The sequence below is a fragment of the Nannospalax galili genome, unplaced genomic scaffold, assembly GCF_000622305.1.
Source record: "Nannospalax galili isolate Female #2095 unplaced genomic scaffold, S.galili_v1.0 scaffold809, whole genome shotgun sequence".
Taxonomy (NCBI): Eukaryota; Metazoa; Chordata; class Mammalia; order Rodentia; family Spalacidae; genus Nannospalax; species Nannospalax galili.
In genome coordinates this window covers 2,229,862-2,246,915 of record NW_008360015.1, presented here as the reverse complement: position 1 = coordinate 2,246,915, position 17,054 = coordinate 2,229,862, and the positions used below count along the sequence as shown (strand labels likewise).

The 17,054-nt window shown below is 47.2% G+C and overlaps 1 protein-coding gene across 1 annotated transcript in view; it reads left to right on the top strand.

Annotated features, from left to right (window-relative positions):
• Positions 1-4,945: 4,945 nt before the first annotated feature.
• Kpna7 (karyopherin subunit alpha 7) overlaps positions 4,946-17,054 on the top strand; it is a 28,148-nt gene continuing 16,039 nt past the window's right edge. Inside the window, exons 1-5 of the mRNA XM_008824034.2 lie at positions 4,946-5,011; positions 5,702-5,830; positions 8,448-8,530; positions 9,498-9,766; positions 13,489-13,571. Of these exons, the coding sequence (XP_008822256.1) occupies positions 4,946-5,011; positions 5,702-5,830; positions 8,448-8,530; positions 9,498-9,766; positions 13,489-13,571 (630 nt within the window). The remainder of the gene's footprint in view (positions 5,012-5,701; positions 5,831-8,447; positions 8,531-9,497; positions 9,767-13,488; positions 13,572-17,054) is intronic.

The following is a 17,054-nucleotide window of genomic DNA, read 5'->3' as shown; positions in this document are numbered from 1 at the left end:
CCCCAGCCCCAGCCCCTCATGGGGGAGTCTAAGCAGGTGCTCTATTCTCCAGGGACATAGTCAGTGATGGCGGAGTGCTGGCATTCAGTGATGTCACTTGCTCACGTGTCCTCTGACTGTCCCTTCCCCCAGTCCCTGTCCCTCTGTGTCAGACTGCAGCCCTAGGGCTGGAGAGCAGGAACTATGGATTGTTTATCTTGCTGAAGACTGAAAAGCCTCAGGAGAAGGGAAGGATTGTATATGACCTGACTTTTTAATATGATACTTTGAGAAGTCGGTTTGAGCAGGAAAATCAATTCTGCCTCATCCGCCTTCTTAGTCTCATTTTCTCTCCACAGATGACAGGTCAGACTCCAGTATCTCTCAGTGAGGGAATCCAGGCCCCATCACTGCCAACCCAACCCAGGAAGGCAGGTTTCTACGTACTTGAGTTTCTCTTCTCTTAAGCATGAACATGGGACAAAGGCCCTTGTCTTTTCTCACCTTCGTCTCTCCTTAGGGCTGCGAAAAATGCCTGGCACTGAACTCCCAGATTCCTGTGGGCTATGCACAGCACATTCTGTCTATAGTTTGAAAGCAGATCATAAGACATATAAGACTCAAGGAGGTGCTTGGTTCCCAGGCCTTGTCCTCAGTGTCAGCAAGTTTGTTAGGAAGAAGGCTGAACTAATGAAAGGCTGACAAATCCTCCATGCTGTATGGAAAGAACTTTCCTCCAATGGGTGCATCCTTCTGCTGCAAGTGCTTTACCATGAGCCATACCCCCAACCCCTCACTGGGGGATTCTAGGCAGGTGCTCTTCCACTAAGTCATATCCCAGCCTCTCACTAGGAGCCATACCCCAAACCTCACATTGGGAGATTCTATGCAGGAGTTCTACCATGGAGCAATGCCCCCAGCACCTCACTAGGGGATTCTAGGCAGGTGCTCTACCATTAAGCCACACCCCTAACCACTCACTGGGGGATTCTAGGCAGGTACTATACACTGAGCCACACCCCCAGCCCTTCACTGGGGGATTCTAGGCTGATGGTCTACCATTGAGCCATAGTCCTCACTGGGGGATTCTAGGCAGGTGTGCTACTACCGAACCATGCCTCCAGCCCCCACTGGGGGATTCTAGGCTGATGTTCTACCATTGAGCCATGCCTGAGCCTCTCACTGAGGGATTCTAAGCAAGTACTCTACCACTGAGCCAAGCCCCATAACCCCTAATGAGTGGAATCTAGGTAGACTCTCTACCTCTGAGAAACAGTCTTTGTCCCTCACTGGGGAATTCTAGGCAAGTTAGTACTCTATCACTGAGCCACACCCTCAGCCCCTTTTCATTTTTTCATGTTTTCCTCACTAGGTTGCCCAGGCTAGCCTTGAGCTAATTCTAGAGTCCAAACAGGCCTTGAACTTGTGATACTCCTGCTCCAGCTTCCTGAGTACCAGGGATGGTAAGCGTGTGCCACCAGGTCTACCTTACCTACAACTCTTGATCAGGGTGTCCAGAGTTGGGGGACTCTGTGTCTCTGATCTCTCCACCTCTGTTGAACTCCCACAGCACATCCTGTCTTTAAGAACTTGTAGCAGTGTGTGCAGAGAGAGGCCCACCTGAGTCTCAGTTCAATTTTAAAAACATCACTGCTTGTATATGTGTACAAGTGCATGCATATATGCATGTGCACTTATGTGTGCTGCATGTGCAGAAGCATTTCTGTGCATTTGTGTACCTATGCATATGGAGGACAGAAGAGAACATCAGGTGTTATTCCTCAGGATCTGTCCACATTGGTGTTTTGTTTGTTTGCTTGTTTGTTTTTTAAGACAGGGTCTCCCTGTAACCCCAGCTGGCTTGGAACTCACTATGTAGACCAGGCCGGCCTTGATCTCACAGAGATCTATCTACCTCTGCTTGGGATTAAAGGCATGTGCCACCACGCTCAACTCTACCTTGTTTTTTGACACAGGATCTCTCATTGTCCTGGAGCTCCCCACATAAGTGAGGCTCATTGGCCAGTGAGCCCCAGCGGTTGACCTGTCTCTGCCTCCCCAGTACTGGGATTACAAATGCATTCCACTATGCCTGGCTTTTTACATGGCTTCTGGGAATGGAACTCAGGTCCTCATGCTTATACAGCAAGCTCTTACTGAGTCATCTCCCCCGCCCCTGTCCATTCATTCTCTTTCTGTCTCTCCCTCCTCCACCCTCTCTCTTTCTTCCTCCCACCTTTAGTTCACCTGAGGGCCTAGTTGCAGAGGCTGCCTTGTACATGAGAATCACCTGGGTGACCTAGGTTTTCCATTCCCCCAACCAACTCCCTCAGTCCCTAGGGATGGACTTTGTGTGGAGAAACACCAAAAACCCTCAAAACACCTGTGGCTGCTGAAGGCATTTAAGGCAGACCCTGGTGCTAGCAGCAGCAGCTTCCTGCTAGGTGAGTGTGGGTGAAGGGTAGCTCTCTCCAATGCTGGCCGATGTGTGGGGTCCTTCTGTCTGGGCACTGACTGACCTGGCTCTTTGCTTTTGCTGGCTGTGCAGCTGTCTGGGGCTGTGGCCCTTCACAGTGGAGGAGGAGGCTCTTAGGACCCTCTGCAAAGCTGGGCAGCTTGACTAAAGGGGCAGTTCTGCGAAGGCCTTGGCCGCTGTCTCTCCTGGTTGAAATTAGCTGTGGGTTATGACTGTGTGTGTGACTCTGAGCTTGATTTTGGGATGGCTCAGGAGGAAGTAGCCATTGCTGGATGGGCACTTAACTCTGCTTAGCCCACATGTAAGTTTGCAGGGTTAACTTGCCTCATTATAAAATAGGCTTGGGCTGGGCATGGTGGCACATGCCTTTAATCCCAGCACTCAGAAGGCAGAGGCAGAGGCAGGTGGATCTTTGTGAGACCGAGGCCAGCCTTATTTACATAGTTTCAAGCCAGCTGGGGCTATAGGGAGACCCTGTCTCAAAATAAATGAAATAAAATAGGCTTAGTATTCCCAACCACAAGATAATGTGTTTAGACATACTAAATGTAGGCTTAGGGTAATGTTTCACAAGTTAGCTGTGTTAAATGCATTTTTCTTCTTTTGAGGCAGTGTCTTACTGTGTAGCCCCAGCTGACCTGGAACTTGCTATATAGATGAAGCTGGCCTCGAAATCACAGAGGTCCACCTGCCTCTGCCTCCAGAGTGTTGTTGGGATTACACGTGTATACCACTATGTCTAGCTTAAAGAATTGTTTTAAAGTAAATTTCTTAGGTGTGGTGGCTCATGCCTGTAATCTCAGCCCTCTGAAAGCTGCGGCAGGAGGATTACCACTGGTTGAAGAGCAACCAGGACTACATAGTGAAACCCTGTCTCAAAAGATCTAAAATTTATAAGATTTAATGTCAGTAAATATTTGACTTGCATAGCTTTTTTTTTTAGGTTTTAATTTTATGTGTTTTTCTGTGTATGATGTGTGTGAATGTGGGCATCTATGTGCCATGGCGCATGTATGCAGGTCAGAGGACAATTTGTGAGAGTCAGTTCTCTTCCTTCCACTATGGGTCCTGGGGATGGAACTCAGGTTGCCAGTTTTAGTGGCAAACACTTTCAACTGCTGAGCCATCTTTCTGGCCCTGATTTTCTACACCCATTTTCTATACCTATATACCCAGGGTCTTATGAAAATATCTTGGGTGAGCTGTACATGATGTGCAGCTGAGATCCCAGCAGTTGGGGGGTAGAAGCAGGAGGAGCAGGAGTTCAAGGCCATCCTCAGTCACATAGCAAGTTTGAGGCCAGCCTGGGCTACATGAGATCCTATCTCAAAAAATAAAACACAACAATCTTGAATAAAAAGGGGTCACAAGTGAAAGAAGTTTATGGTGCCCTACCCTAGATCAGATGGAAGAGTTGAACCAAGGCTTAGCAGTGGGTCCTGATGAAGATGATTCTGACCTAGCGAATTGGTGGGCTGGGTGTGGGAGGAAAGGGCAGTTTGCCATTGAGTCTATCTGGCCTCCTTCCCATCCTGTGCATGTGCTATGCTGACCTCTTTGCACATACCTCTGAAAGACATCTATTTTCCATCTAGCTTACCTTTTACATCAATGACTCAGGAAAGAGCTGGCCTAGAATTCCCCAGTGAGGAGCTGGGGTGTGGCTCAGTGGTAGAGCACCTGCCTAGAGTCCCCCAGTGTGAGGCTGGGCTGTGGCTCAGTGATAGAGCTCTTGCCTGGAATCCTCCATTGATATAAATAGGCTTGGAGAATTGAATTAAGTCGTCATCCTTACACAGCAAGCACTTTACCCACTGAGCCCCAAATGGACTTTGTTTTGTTTGAGAAAGGGTCTCAAGAAATAGCCTAGGCTTACCTCAACCTCCCTATATAGCTAAGGATGACCTTGAACTCTTGATCTCCTGCTGCCTCCTCCTGAGTGCTGGAGCATAGGCACATACCTCCATGCTTCATTTATTCAGTGCTGGGGAATGCCTGACTTTGTGTATACTAGGCAAGCAGTTTACTAGCTGAGCTACAGCCCCAGTCCAAACTGTGTTTTGTTTTATTTATTTGTTTTATTTTTTGTCTTTTTGAGACAGGGTCTCCCTGTAGTCCCAGCTGGCCTGGAGCTCACTAATGTAGACAGGCTGGGCTTGAACTTACAGAGATCTGCCTGCCTGCCTCTGCCTCGGAGTGCTAGGATTAAAAGCATGCACCACCACACCTGGCCACTAGGTTGCATGTCAAAAGTTTTCTATACTAATGAAGTCCAGGGATGGTTCCCTCAGTGTTCCTGTAGTGCCCAGAGTCTGTTGAGGGATACACAGACTACAGTGATAGTATGGCAATGTTGTAGGAGCCAATTCCGAGTCTTCTGGTCCCCTGAAGATCTTAGAGCCGGATGACTTTAACATAGTAATATGAAATGGGCACTGAAACTCTCTTGTAATTTTCCTACTTGTAGGTGATTTCTCTGTTCCAGTCAACATGTCTACTTTAGATGTTCCCCAAGAGAGGCTGAGAAAATTTAAGTACCGAGGCAAAGATGCATCTGTGAGTATGAATCTAGGACCAGTAACAAGGCATGTGGTTGACATGTCTCTGAAATGGGGTATAGGATTGGAGAGATAGCTCAGAGGACCCAGTTTGCATCCCAGTACCCAAGTCCAGCAGCTCACAGCTGCCTGAAACTCCAGCTCCAGGGGATCAGATGCCCTCTTCTGGACTCCCAGGGCACCTTTGCTCACATGTGTGCATACCTACACCTATACACACATATACACACATAATTGAAAATAAAAGAAATCTTTAAAAATGGGGTATAATCTAGGCCATGGTGCTATAAATCTGTAATTTCAGCACTTGGGGCCAAATCAGGAGGATTTTAAGTTGGAGGCCAGCCTGGGCTAGAGAGTAGCTGTGGAAACTAAACGAAACAAAATAAACCAGGGATGGTGAGAAGGCTCAATGGATAAGGGCACTTGCTTTGCAAGCTTCACAGCCTGAGCTAGCAAGCTCTCATCCACATGATGGAAGATGATGACTCCTAAAGTCATCCTCTGACTTCACACACACCCACACACACTCACCATGGAACACAGTGTCCATACTTACACACATACACATCATATACACACATGCAATAATAAAATTAAATTTTTAAAAACTACCCCCAAATAGGTAGCATGCTGGCTCCCCAGCAACCTGGCCATAACAACTGCAATTGTTTCTATTCCTTGCTAGGTGAGGCGACAGCAGAGAGTGGCCATGAGCCTGGAGCTCCGGAAGGCCAAGAAAGATGAGCAGGCCTTAAAGAGAAGGAATATCAACCACTCCTCTGCTGTCTTGGTTCCTGAAGCCCCAGTGAAAGAGGTGTGTTTAAACAGTGTGCAGGGCAGTGTGTGGGGTATGTCCTCAGCTAGCTTCCCTGGCATGAAGAATGCTTAACAGAGACAGAGCTTATTGCATTAGTCTGCTTAAAGAAAGCAGAACTGGAGTGTGGCTCAGCAGTGCCGTGCTGGTCTAGAATCCCCCAGTGAGGGTCTGGGGATGTGACTTAGCAGAGCCAGTGCTGGCCTAGAATTCCTCAGTGAGGGTTTGGGGGTGGGTTCTGTTGGAGCACCTGCCTAAAATCCCCTAGTGAGGGGCTGGAGTGTGACTCAGTGGTAGAGCACCTGCCTAGAATCCCCCAGTGAGGGGCTAGGGTGTGGCTCAGTGGTAGAGCTCCTGCCTAGAATCCCCCAGTGATGTGAGTTTTGGAGATCTGAATCAAGTTCTTGTAGTTACTTGATCAGCAAGAACTTTACCTTGAGCCACATCACATCCCCAGCCTTCAATTTTCTCTCTTGTCATTTTTGGGGGTATATTTCTAAGAACTTAACCTATTTTACATACAGATTTTAACTTGTTGGCATATAGATAGTTTTCTTCTATCTAATTTCTATAAGTTTAGAAGAACCTTCCTTCCTGATTTTAATAATTCTACGAACCATCCTTAACTCCAGTTCCAGGGGAATCCAACGCTCTCTTCTGACCTCCGTGGCATTGCACAACACAGGTGCGCCCGCATACATTCAGGCAATATACTCATACACATCAAATAAAAATAATAATAAATAAAATACTTAGAAAAAAATAATTCGAGAGTCTCTCCTCTTCATAAGTCTAAAATAACAAGCAGCTAAAACTTTATTTCTTTTAATATTTATTTTTATATGTATGAGTGTATTGCCTGCATGTATGTAAGTGGGCCCATGTTGTGCAATGCCTGAGGAGGTCAGAAGGGAATGTTGGATCCCCTGGAACTGGAGTTATGGATGATTGTTAGCTACCATGTGGGTGCTGGGAATCAAACCCAGGTCCTCTGCAAGAGCAGTCAGTGTTCCCAACCACTGAACTCTCTCTCCAGCCCCAAACTTACTGTTTTTTGATGGCCTTTTTCAAGAACGAACTTTTGCTTTCATTAATTTCCCTGTTTTCCTGTCCTCTGATCCTAGATATTATGGTGTTCCTTCTTCTTGCTTTGGGCTTATTGATTTTTCTTCTATAGAGGGGGGAAATTTTGGAAACCCTTACTCTTTCCCTGATATATACTACTCATTCCTTCCTGAGTTCCCTTCTCCTTCTTTCTTCTTCCCTCTCTCCTTCCTCCCCCCCATCTTTTTCTCCTTTCCCTCGCTCTATCTTTCCTCGTCCCCCCTCTCTTTTCTTTCTTTCTCATCTCTTTCCTTCCTTCCTTTCCATCTCCCTTTGCCCCCTTTCTATCTTCTCAAGCCTTGTGCACAGTGGCTTATGCACTCTACCATCATACTGTATCTCCAGCCCTTTATTAGATCTTTCCTTCCTTCCTTTCCATCTCCCTTTGCCCCCTTTCTATCTTCTCAAGTCTTGTGCACAGTGGCTTATGCACTCTACCATCATGCTGTATCTCCAGCCCATTATTAGCCTCTTATGGGATTAAATCATGCTGAGTGGGCTGGAGAGATGATTTGGATTAAGAGCACTGACTGCTTTTGCAGAAGACCTGAGAGCTCCATCTCTAACTCCAGTTCCAGGGGATCTGACACCCTCTTCTGGTCTCTGCAGGTATCACATGCATGAGGTGCACTTACATACCTGCAGGCAAAACACTCATACACAAAAATTAAAAATAAATTAAAAAGATGTTTTTAAAAGTGGTGCTGAGGGGATGGAGAGATGGCTCTGCAGTTAAAAGCACTGCCTATTCTTGTGGAGGAACTGGGTTTGATTCCCAGCACCCACACGGCAGCTAACAACTATCTATAACTCTGGTTCCAGGGGAATTTGATGCCCTCTTCTGACCTCTGTGGGCATTGCACAACATGGGTGCACTTACATACATGCAGGCACTATATTCATATACATAAAATAAAAATAATAAATATTTTTAAGAATGGTGCTGAGGATGCAAGATCAGCCTGCCCTAAGCACGTGGAGTGTCCCACTGTGATCTAGGAACTATGGGCCACAATTGTTTCTCCCTGCTTTAACATAGGCAAGCATGCACCAGGACATCCATGCAAAGCAGCCTATGTTAATCAGATGGATGTCTAGGCTACGTGATTTTTATGACTTCCTGATTTTTATTTTAAATTATGATTTTGGATTTTTGAGATAGGATCTCCCTGTAGCCCTGGCTGGCCTGGAACTCACTATGTAGCCCAGGCTAGCTTTAATCTCAGCAATCTGCCCACCTCTGCCTCCCAAGTGCTGTGATTAAAGGTGTGCACTACCACACCTGGCTTAGTTTTGATTTAAAGAATTTTATTACATTTATTTAGTGTGTGTGTGTGTATGTGTGTGTATGTGTGTGTATATATGCATGTGCATGCACAGGAGTCAAAAGAAAACTTGTAGGCATCAGTTCCAGGAATTGAACCCAGTTCTTCAGGGTTGGCAGCAAGCATCTTGACCCCCTGAGCCACTTTGGCCCTGTGCTTTCTATTGACCTGAATATCTCTCTTTGCAGGTCAACCTCACTCTGGAGGAAATAATCAAAAGTGCAAACAGCTCAGATCCAGCCTTGTGTTTCCTGGCCACTCAGGCTGCCAGGTATTGCCACGCAGACTTCTGCTCTTTGCAGTCAGAAATGAGCTTCAGTGACCCGGCTTGGTTTCCTGTCACTGGCAAAATGCCCATGCAATGCAGGAAATGGCTAGTTTATCCCAAAGCAAGAGGTGCTTGCTCTGTCTGGTTGTCCTTGAGGGCAACTTAAAAGATGCAGTGTGCTGTCAGAGATGAATGGCTTAATTTACATTGGCCTCTGCAGGGATTTCAGCTCATAGATAACACCTGAAGGGTAAAGTGTTACTTTAGCATTGCTGTGATGTATTGTGGAATAAACAATAGCACCAGACTAACTTGGTTGGCTTATCTGATAGTTAGGGGTTGGGGCCATGGCTCAGTGGTAGAGCACCTGCCTAGAATCCCCCAGTGAGGGGCTGGGGTGTGGCTCAGTGGTAGAGCACCTGTCTAGAATCCCCAGTGAGGGGCTGGGGTGTGGCTCAGTGGTAGAGCACCGGCCTAGAATCCCCCAGTGAGGGCTGGGGTGTGGCTCAGTGGTAGAGCACCGGCCTAGAATCCCCTGGTGAGGGGTGGGGTGTGGCTCAGTGGTAAAGCACCTGCTTAGAATCCCCCGGTGAGGGGTGGGGTGTGGCTCAGTGGTAGAGCACCTGCCTAGAATCCCCAGTGAGGGGCTGGGGTGTGGCTCAGTGGTAGAGCTCCTGCCTAGAATCCCCGAGTGAGGGGTGGGGTGTGGCTCAGTGGTAAAGCACCTGCCTAGAATCCCCCAGTGAGGGGTGGGGTGTGGCTCAGTGGTAGAGTCTTGTGTAGATTTACCTAGTGAGGAGCTGGGGTGTAGCTTATGTGAGCGGGTCTGCCTAGCATACCACGAAGACCTGGGTTGGTTCTCCAATACTGAAAAAGAAATCTGATAATTAGGAATGCCAAGAACTTTTAAAAAGTGGATTCTCCACACATCCCCGTGACTCTTCCCCACTCCCTCTGTCTCACTGCACAGGAAGATGCTGTCACAGGAAAGGAACCCTCCTCTGAAAGTTTTTATTGAAGCTGGCCTCATTCCCAGGCTGGTGGAGTTCCTGAAGCTGTCACCACACCCCCACTTGCAGTTTGAGGCAGCCTGGGCTCTGACCAACATTGCCTCAGGAACTTCAGAGCACACCCAAGCTGTTGTGAAAGCAGGTGCCATCCGGCCTCTGATTAAGCTCCTGTCTTCCCCGCATGTCACCGTGTGTGAGCAGGCAGCGTGGGCCCTTGGTAATATAGCTGGTAAGATATTGATCAGGGTGCAGGCATGCAGCATGCTAGGGGAGTTTTTGGACAGTGTGGTACACTTAATATCCTGGCACACCCTCCTGGTGTAAATAACCTGCAAGTTCTGGAAAAGGTATAATGAGCTAGTTCAAAATCTAAAGCCAAATTCAGAGGCCAAAAATGGAAGCTGAAACTGGACAGTGCAATGCATAGTGCAGCTGTGTAGAGCTGGCTGCTGACCCAAGGTTCTGCAGCCTTGGGCCTTAATGTCTTCTGGACACAGATAAGTCTTAGAGCTACGTGGAGTTGGTGCACACCTGTAATCCTCACACTTGGTAGGTGGAGACAGAAGGGTCAGGAGTTCAAGGTCATAATTGGAGGCCAGCCTGGAGTACATGAGACTGTGTCTCAAAAAAAGGGGGGGGGGCTTGTGAGATGACTCGGTATCATGCTTGCTGTGTAAGTTTGAGGACCCAAGTTCAATCCCTAGAACCCATGTAAAAATGTCGGCATAGTGGTGCCTGCTTGGAATCCCAGGTCTGGGGTGGTAGAGACAGATGGGGCTATGGGGTTTGCTGGCCAGTTAGTTCAGCTGAATCAGTGAGCCCCTATCTCAAAAATAAGGCAAAGATGGGGCAGTTAAGAGCATTTGCTGCTCTTTCAACCAGAACTGAGTTCCCAGCACCCATGTCAGGCAACTTATAACCACTTATAACACCAGTTCTGGGGGATCTGACACCTCCTTCTGGTCTCTGACAGCACCTGCACATATATGGTATATACGCACACAGACACGTAAACATAACTAAAAAAGTAAATCTTAAAATAATAAGCTGGGCGTGGTGGTACACGCCTGTAGTCCCAGCACTTGGGAGGCAGAGGCAGGCAGATCTCTGAGAGTTCAAGGCCAGCTTGGTCTACATAGTGAGTTCCAGGACAGCTGGGGCTACAGGGAGACCCTGCTTCAAAAAGACAAAAAAAAATACGGGTGAGTCATGGTGATGCACACCTTTAATCCCAGCACTTAGGAGGCGGAGGCAGGTGGATCTCTGTGAGACTGAGGTCATCCTGGTCTGCAGAGCAAGTTCCAGGCCAGCTGTAGCTGCCGGAAGACCCTGTCTCCAAACTAAAAACAACAAAAAAAATCACATGATGTGTCATTGAGGAAGATACCCAGCATCAATCTGGCCTCCATAGGCACATGTACACACACACAGGTACACATATACACAAAACCAAAACTAGGCATGATTATGCATGCTTATATTCCCAACACTTAGAAGGTAGAGGCAAGAGCAGCATCTCGAGTTTGAAGCCAACCTGGTCTATCTAGTGAATTCTGGGCCAGCCAGGATTATATAGCAAGCCCATGTCTCAAAAAACAAACAAAACCCAATCCAAAATTGGCTGGAGAAATAGCAAGCATGAAGCCCTGGGTCCAGCCCCAGCACCACTATAAGGCAGGCATGTTGGTACCTGTCTATAATCTCAGCACCCGGGAGGTAGGGGCAGAAGGATCAGAAAGTCAATTATCCTTGGCTATGTAGCAAGTTTGAGAGCAGCCTGGGTTTCATGAGAACGTGTCTCAAAAGACAAAACAAAAAGTCTTTGGGACTTGGCAGTGTCATCTTACACTAGGTTCTTACATAATCCAGGATCCTAGAGGTATTCTACTGTCTGTGAGAGTTACTAAGGTGATAGAAATAATAAAAGTTTCCTTAGCTTGGGTGAGAAGAGTCTTTGTGAAAATGTAATTCTGAGATGTGCTGTGCGGATCAGGGGCTGGGTACTTTATTCCCTGTGTGGTCTAGGGAAACAAAGGGCAGGAGTTAGTGCTAAAGTGTTACAAGGCCTCAGATATTTGGCTGAAGTAAATAAAAAAAAAAAACCAAAACAAAACAAAAAACCCAAAACCTCAGCTAGGCCCCACAGGAATCTGACAAATTAAAACCAGGCAAATATTAGCAAGTTCAAGTTCAGAGAAGCCTCAACCTGCCAAGCCTGAGTCAGCACAAAGCCAAATGTGATTAGCTCTCCAAGGACTTTGGAGCCTGGAATTAGCCAAGAGAATATAAAACAAGTGCTTTAGAGATGCTTGCCGATGATTGCTGAAGGAGTGCATTGATTTCAGGATGTTGTTGCTGGTTCCCCTTCATTCAGTAAGATACAGACAGGACCAAACAGTATTCAAGACTTGGGCTTTGCCTGGGTGACTAAAAACAGAAAGCAAGACTTCAAGGATGGAAAGTTCATATACTAGGGTAGGGATGCAGCCTAGGTGACAGAGGGTTTGTTTAGCTGCAGGAGGCACTGGGTTTGAGCCCCAGTACTGTATAAACCTGAGCATGGTGGCACATACCCGTAATCCCAGCACTCAGGAGCTGGTGACAGGAGGATAAGGAGTTCAAGTTCATCTTGGCTCTGTATTAAGGCCGGCAAGATGGCTCAGTGGGTAAAGGAACTGGCCACCAAGCCTGATGGCCCGAGTTCAATCCCTGGGACCCCCATGTAAAAGGAGAGAACTGACTCTTGCAAATTGACCTCTGACTTCCACATACATGCTGTGGCACGTGTCTACACATGCATACACATGCACACAAATAATGTAAAGAAAATTGATATAAGGGCTGGGCCATGCTGAGGCAGGGCAATCATGAGTTTGAGATCATCCCAGGCTGCATAGTGAGTTTGAGACCAGTCTCATCTATATAATCAGGTTCAACTTTTAAAAAAGATGTGGTTGGGGCTGGAGAGATGGCTCAGTGGTTAAGAGTACTGACTGCTCCTGCAGAGGACCTGGGTTCAGTTTCCAGCACCCATGGTGGTAAACATCCATCCTTAATTCCAGTTCCAGGGAATCTGACACCCTTTTCTGGCCTTTGCAGGCATTGCACACACAGTGCACTTACATACATACAGGCAAAACACTCATACACACAAAATAAAAATAAATTAAAAATTGAAAGATAACTGGGCAAGGTAGTTCATGATTTTAACACCAACATTCAGGAGGCAAAGGTGAATTGATATCTGAGTCCCAGGCCGGTCAGAAGAGGGCTTCGGATTCTCCTGGAACTGGAGTTAAGGACAGTTTGTAGCTGCCATGTGGGTGCTGGGAATCGAACCCGGATCCTCTGCAAGAGCAGCCAGTGCCTTGACTGCTGAGCCATCTCTCCAGCTCCCCCCTTAAGGATTTTTTTAAAGTGTGTGTGGGGGAGGGCATATGCATGTGAGTGCAGGTGTCTGAAAAGCCAGAAGACAGCATCAGATCCTCTGGAGCTGGAGTTGTAAGTCGCCCAACATGGGTATGGGGAACTGAATTCAGATCCTCTGCAACAACTCTTAACCACTGAGCCGCATTATGCATAAGCTTTTAAAATTAGGCACCCAATCCAGGATTCTCCTTATCTTTTTTGGTGGGAGAGGGAATTGACACAGGCCTGACTATGTAGCTCAGACTTCCCTTGAACTCTGGTTTTGTTTTTTGAGATAGGGTCTCCCTGTAGTCCCAGCTGACCTGGAACTCACTATGTAGACCAGGCTGGCCGCAATCTCACAGAGATCCATCTGCCTCTGCCTCCTGAGTGCTGGGACTAAAGGTGTGTGTCATCATGCCTGGCTGGTCTTGAACTCCTGATCCTCCTTTCTTGGCCTACTGAGAATGGGGATTACATCCTGCGTGTATCGCCATGCCAGATCTTTCTCTGTCTGCATGTCATTTTCTGTTCTGTTTGTAGGTGATGGCCCAGAATTCAGAGACATCATCATCTCCAACAAAGCTATCCCCCATCTGCTGACCTTTATATCCTCAAATATATCAGTGAGTATAAGTATTTATTCACTTATATTTTACATGTATGAGTGTTTTGCCTGCCTGTAAGTGCACCCATGCATGCAATGCCCATGAAGGTCAGAAGAGGGCGTAGAATCCCCTGGAATTGGAGTTACAGGCAGTTGTTAGCCACCAAGTGGATGCTGGGAACTGAAGCCAGGTTCTCTGCAAGAGCAGCCAGTGTTCTTAACCACTGAGCCATTTCTCCAGTCTCTCTCTTTTAATGTATTACATTTTACTTATTTATTCTGTGTGTTCATGTGTATATGCCTGTGGTACTTACTTGTGCATGTGTGGAGTCAGAGGACAACTTGCAGGCATCAGTTTTCTCCTTCCACTATGTGGGTTGAAGTCAAGTTTTCATACTTAGCAGTAAGTGCCTTTACCTGCTGAATCATCTTGTTGGCCTGTGTGTGTGTGTGTGTGTGTGTGTGTGTGTGTGTGTGTGTGCGCGCGCGCGCGCAAGCACGTGCACCGCACCATATGAGTGCAGTGCCTGTGGAGGCCAGAAAAGGGCATTGTATCCCCTGGAGCTGGAGTTACAGGTGGTTGTGAGTTGCCTAATATGGGTGCTGGGAACCAAACCCAGATCCTCTGGAAGAGTAGCAAGTGCTCTTAACCACTCAGTCACCTCTCCAACTCCTATTTTATTTTTTTGAGATGGGATTTCAAATGGTCCAGGCAGAACTCACTGTGTAGTCAAAGTTGACCTTGAATTTCTGACCCTCCTACCTCCATGTCCCCAGGGCTAGGATCACAAGGAGGCACCCCTATCCAGGTTTATGTGGTGCTGGGGACGGAATCCAGGGCTTCACGCATGCTAGGCAAGCACCCTACGGCTGATCCACATATCCAGCCCAAGAGACACATTTGAGTGCTCACAATAGAACCACATGAGACAAGAGCCTGAAAAGTGTCACTAGATGACCATTTACAGAAAACATTACCAACCCCTGACCTAGAGTGGGGATAGGGCCGTGGGACCAAGTCCTGGAGTCTCCAAATCCAGAAGTCAGGTAGAAAGCTCTTCACGGTTGCACATACCTGTAATCCCAGTACTCAGGAGGCTGAGGAAGGAGGACTAAGAGTTCAAGGCTAGCTTGGGCTATAGAGGGAATTTGTGGTCAGCCTGGAACTACATATGGAGACTGTCTTATTTAAAAAATAAAAACCGGAGCTGAAGAGATGGCTCAGTGGTTAAGAACACTGGTTGCTCTTGCAGAGAACCTGTGTTCAGTTCCTAGTGCTCACATGGGGGCTAACAACCATCTGTGACTCCAGTTCCAGGGGATCCAACACCCTCTTCTGGCTTCTGTGAGCATTGCACACATATCATACACTTAGATACATGCTGGCAAAGCATTCATAAACATAAAACAAAAATAAGTTTTTAAAAGATTTTTAAAAATAACCAAAAACAAAGGCTCCTACTGTGGATAATAAAAGTGGGGTAGTGGCTGAAAAGTTGTGAAGGAAAGATTAGATGGTGGGAGTCAGACTCTTCCCACACTGGCCAAAGTGATCCTAGGGACCAAATTTTTTGACAGTTATATTTATTTGTTTATCATGTGTCTATGTATGCGTATGTGGATGTGTGCTACAGTGAGAATGTGAAAGCCAGAGCACAACTCACAGGTGTCAGTTCTCTCCTTCCACCATGAGGATCCTGGGGATTGAATTCAAATTCAGGTTGTCAGGCTTGGTGGCAAGCATCTTTACCTGCCGAGTCTGCTCACAGGCCAAGGGGGCTGAATTTTGGAGAGAAAATGAGACCCAGAGAAAGGGCAAGAGTGATCTTTGAATAGAAGATCAGAAATCTGTCTGGGCTTATGGTGATTCATGCCTGTAATCCCAGCACTGGGGAGGTGGAGGCAGAATGATCATCAAGAATCTGAAGTCAAGGCTGACAAAATGGCTCAGAAGGTCAAGTCTGTTGACTTGAGCTCAATCCCCAGGATCCACATGGTGGAAGGAGCGAACTGACTCCTACAGCACACCGTGGTGTGTGCAAGCACTGCACAGACAAGGACATGTGCATACTGCGTGCACACGCATATACACACACATGTGCGTGCACACACACATGTGCGCGTGCACAGACAAGGATATATGCATACTGTGCGTGCATTTGTGCACACACACAAGTGCGCACACAAATCACATAAAAATGTTTGAAGTCAGCTTGAGCTGCATAGTGAAACCTTGTCTCAAAGAAGAAACAGGGCCATGTGTGGTGGTGCAGGTCTTTAGCCCCAGCATTCAGGAGGCAGAAGCAGGCAGATCTCTGGGTTCAAGGCCAGCCTGGTCTGCATAGCGAGTTTTATGGCAGCTGGGGCTACATAGTGAGACCCTCCCTGTCTTTAAAAAAAAAAAAAAGGAGAAAGAAAAGAACAAGAATGCTGGGAGCAGGTGGAAGGCGACTGGTCAGGCCCAGTAGAGGACCTGAGTTCAAATCCTTGCAGTCCCAGATACTTGGGAGGTTGAGGCAGGAGGATCTCAAGTTCAATGCCTGCCTAAATAACTTAGTGACACCCTATCTCCAAATAAAATGTAAAACAAATGAGGATTGGTGCTTAGTGGTAGCATGCTTGCCTTGTATACACAAAGGCCCAGGTTCAGTCTCAGTGCAACACCAAATAAATAAATACAAATTAAAAATTCTGACTAAGACAGGCTGGTAGTTATAGACTGACAAGACAAACCAAGTAATTCCTCTGTTTTGTTTTGTTTAGAGAAAAACTCTCATGTAGCCAGGTTGGCTTGAACTCATTATGTATCCCAGACTGGCCTCAAACTAGGAATCCCCCTGCCTCTGCTGTGGCTGGGTTCACAGGTGTGTGCCTCCATGCAACTGCTTGATCTCTTTTGTCAACAAAAACATGAAATCAGGGGCTGGGGAGATGGCTCAGTGGTTAAAGTGCTTGTTATGAAAGTGTGAGAACCCAGGCAAGTTCAGATTCCCAGAAGTCATGCAAAGCCAGGTGCAGTAGTGCATGCCTGTAATCCCAGTACTCCTAAGGGGAGAGAGGAGGCAGAGATGGGAGAGCTCCTGGAAGTTCACTAGCCAGCAAGACCAGTGTACCCAACAGTGCACCACAAAGAGGCCCTATCTAAAGTGGAAGGTGAGCACCGATACCCGAGGTTGTCCTTTGATCTCCACATGTGTGTGGTGGCACAGGCAAGCCTGTATGCACACACACATACATACATCATAACACTTTTAAAAATTTACATCTCCTGGGCCCTGTCCTTCCTCACCAAAGGCTGCAATGCGTAAACACAGGGGTCCAACCCAGGCCACTAGAACTAATGACCAGCTCAGGACTCAAACTTTGGTAAATATCCCAGATGGTACCCATGTTGCAAGGACCTTCATGTTAGAGCCCGAGGGTCTGTGGATGTAGCTCAGTTACTAGAGGGCTTGCCTAGCATGTGTGGAGCTCTGGTGGTAGTGGGGGGGGGGTTAGGTTG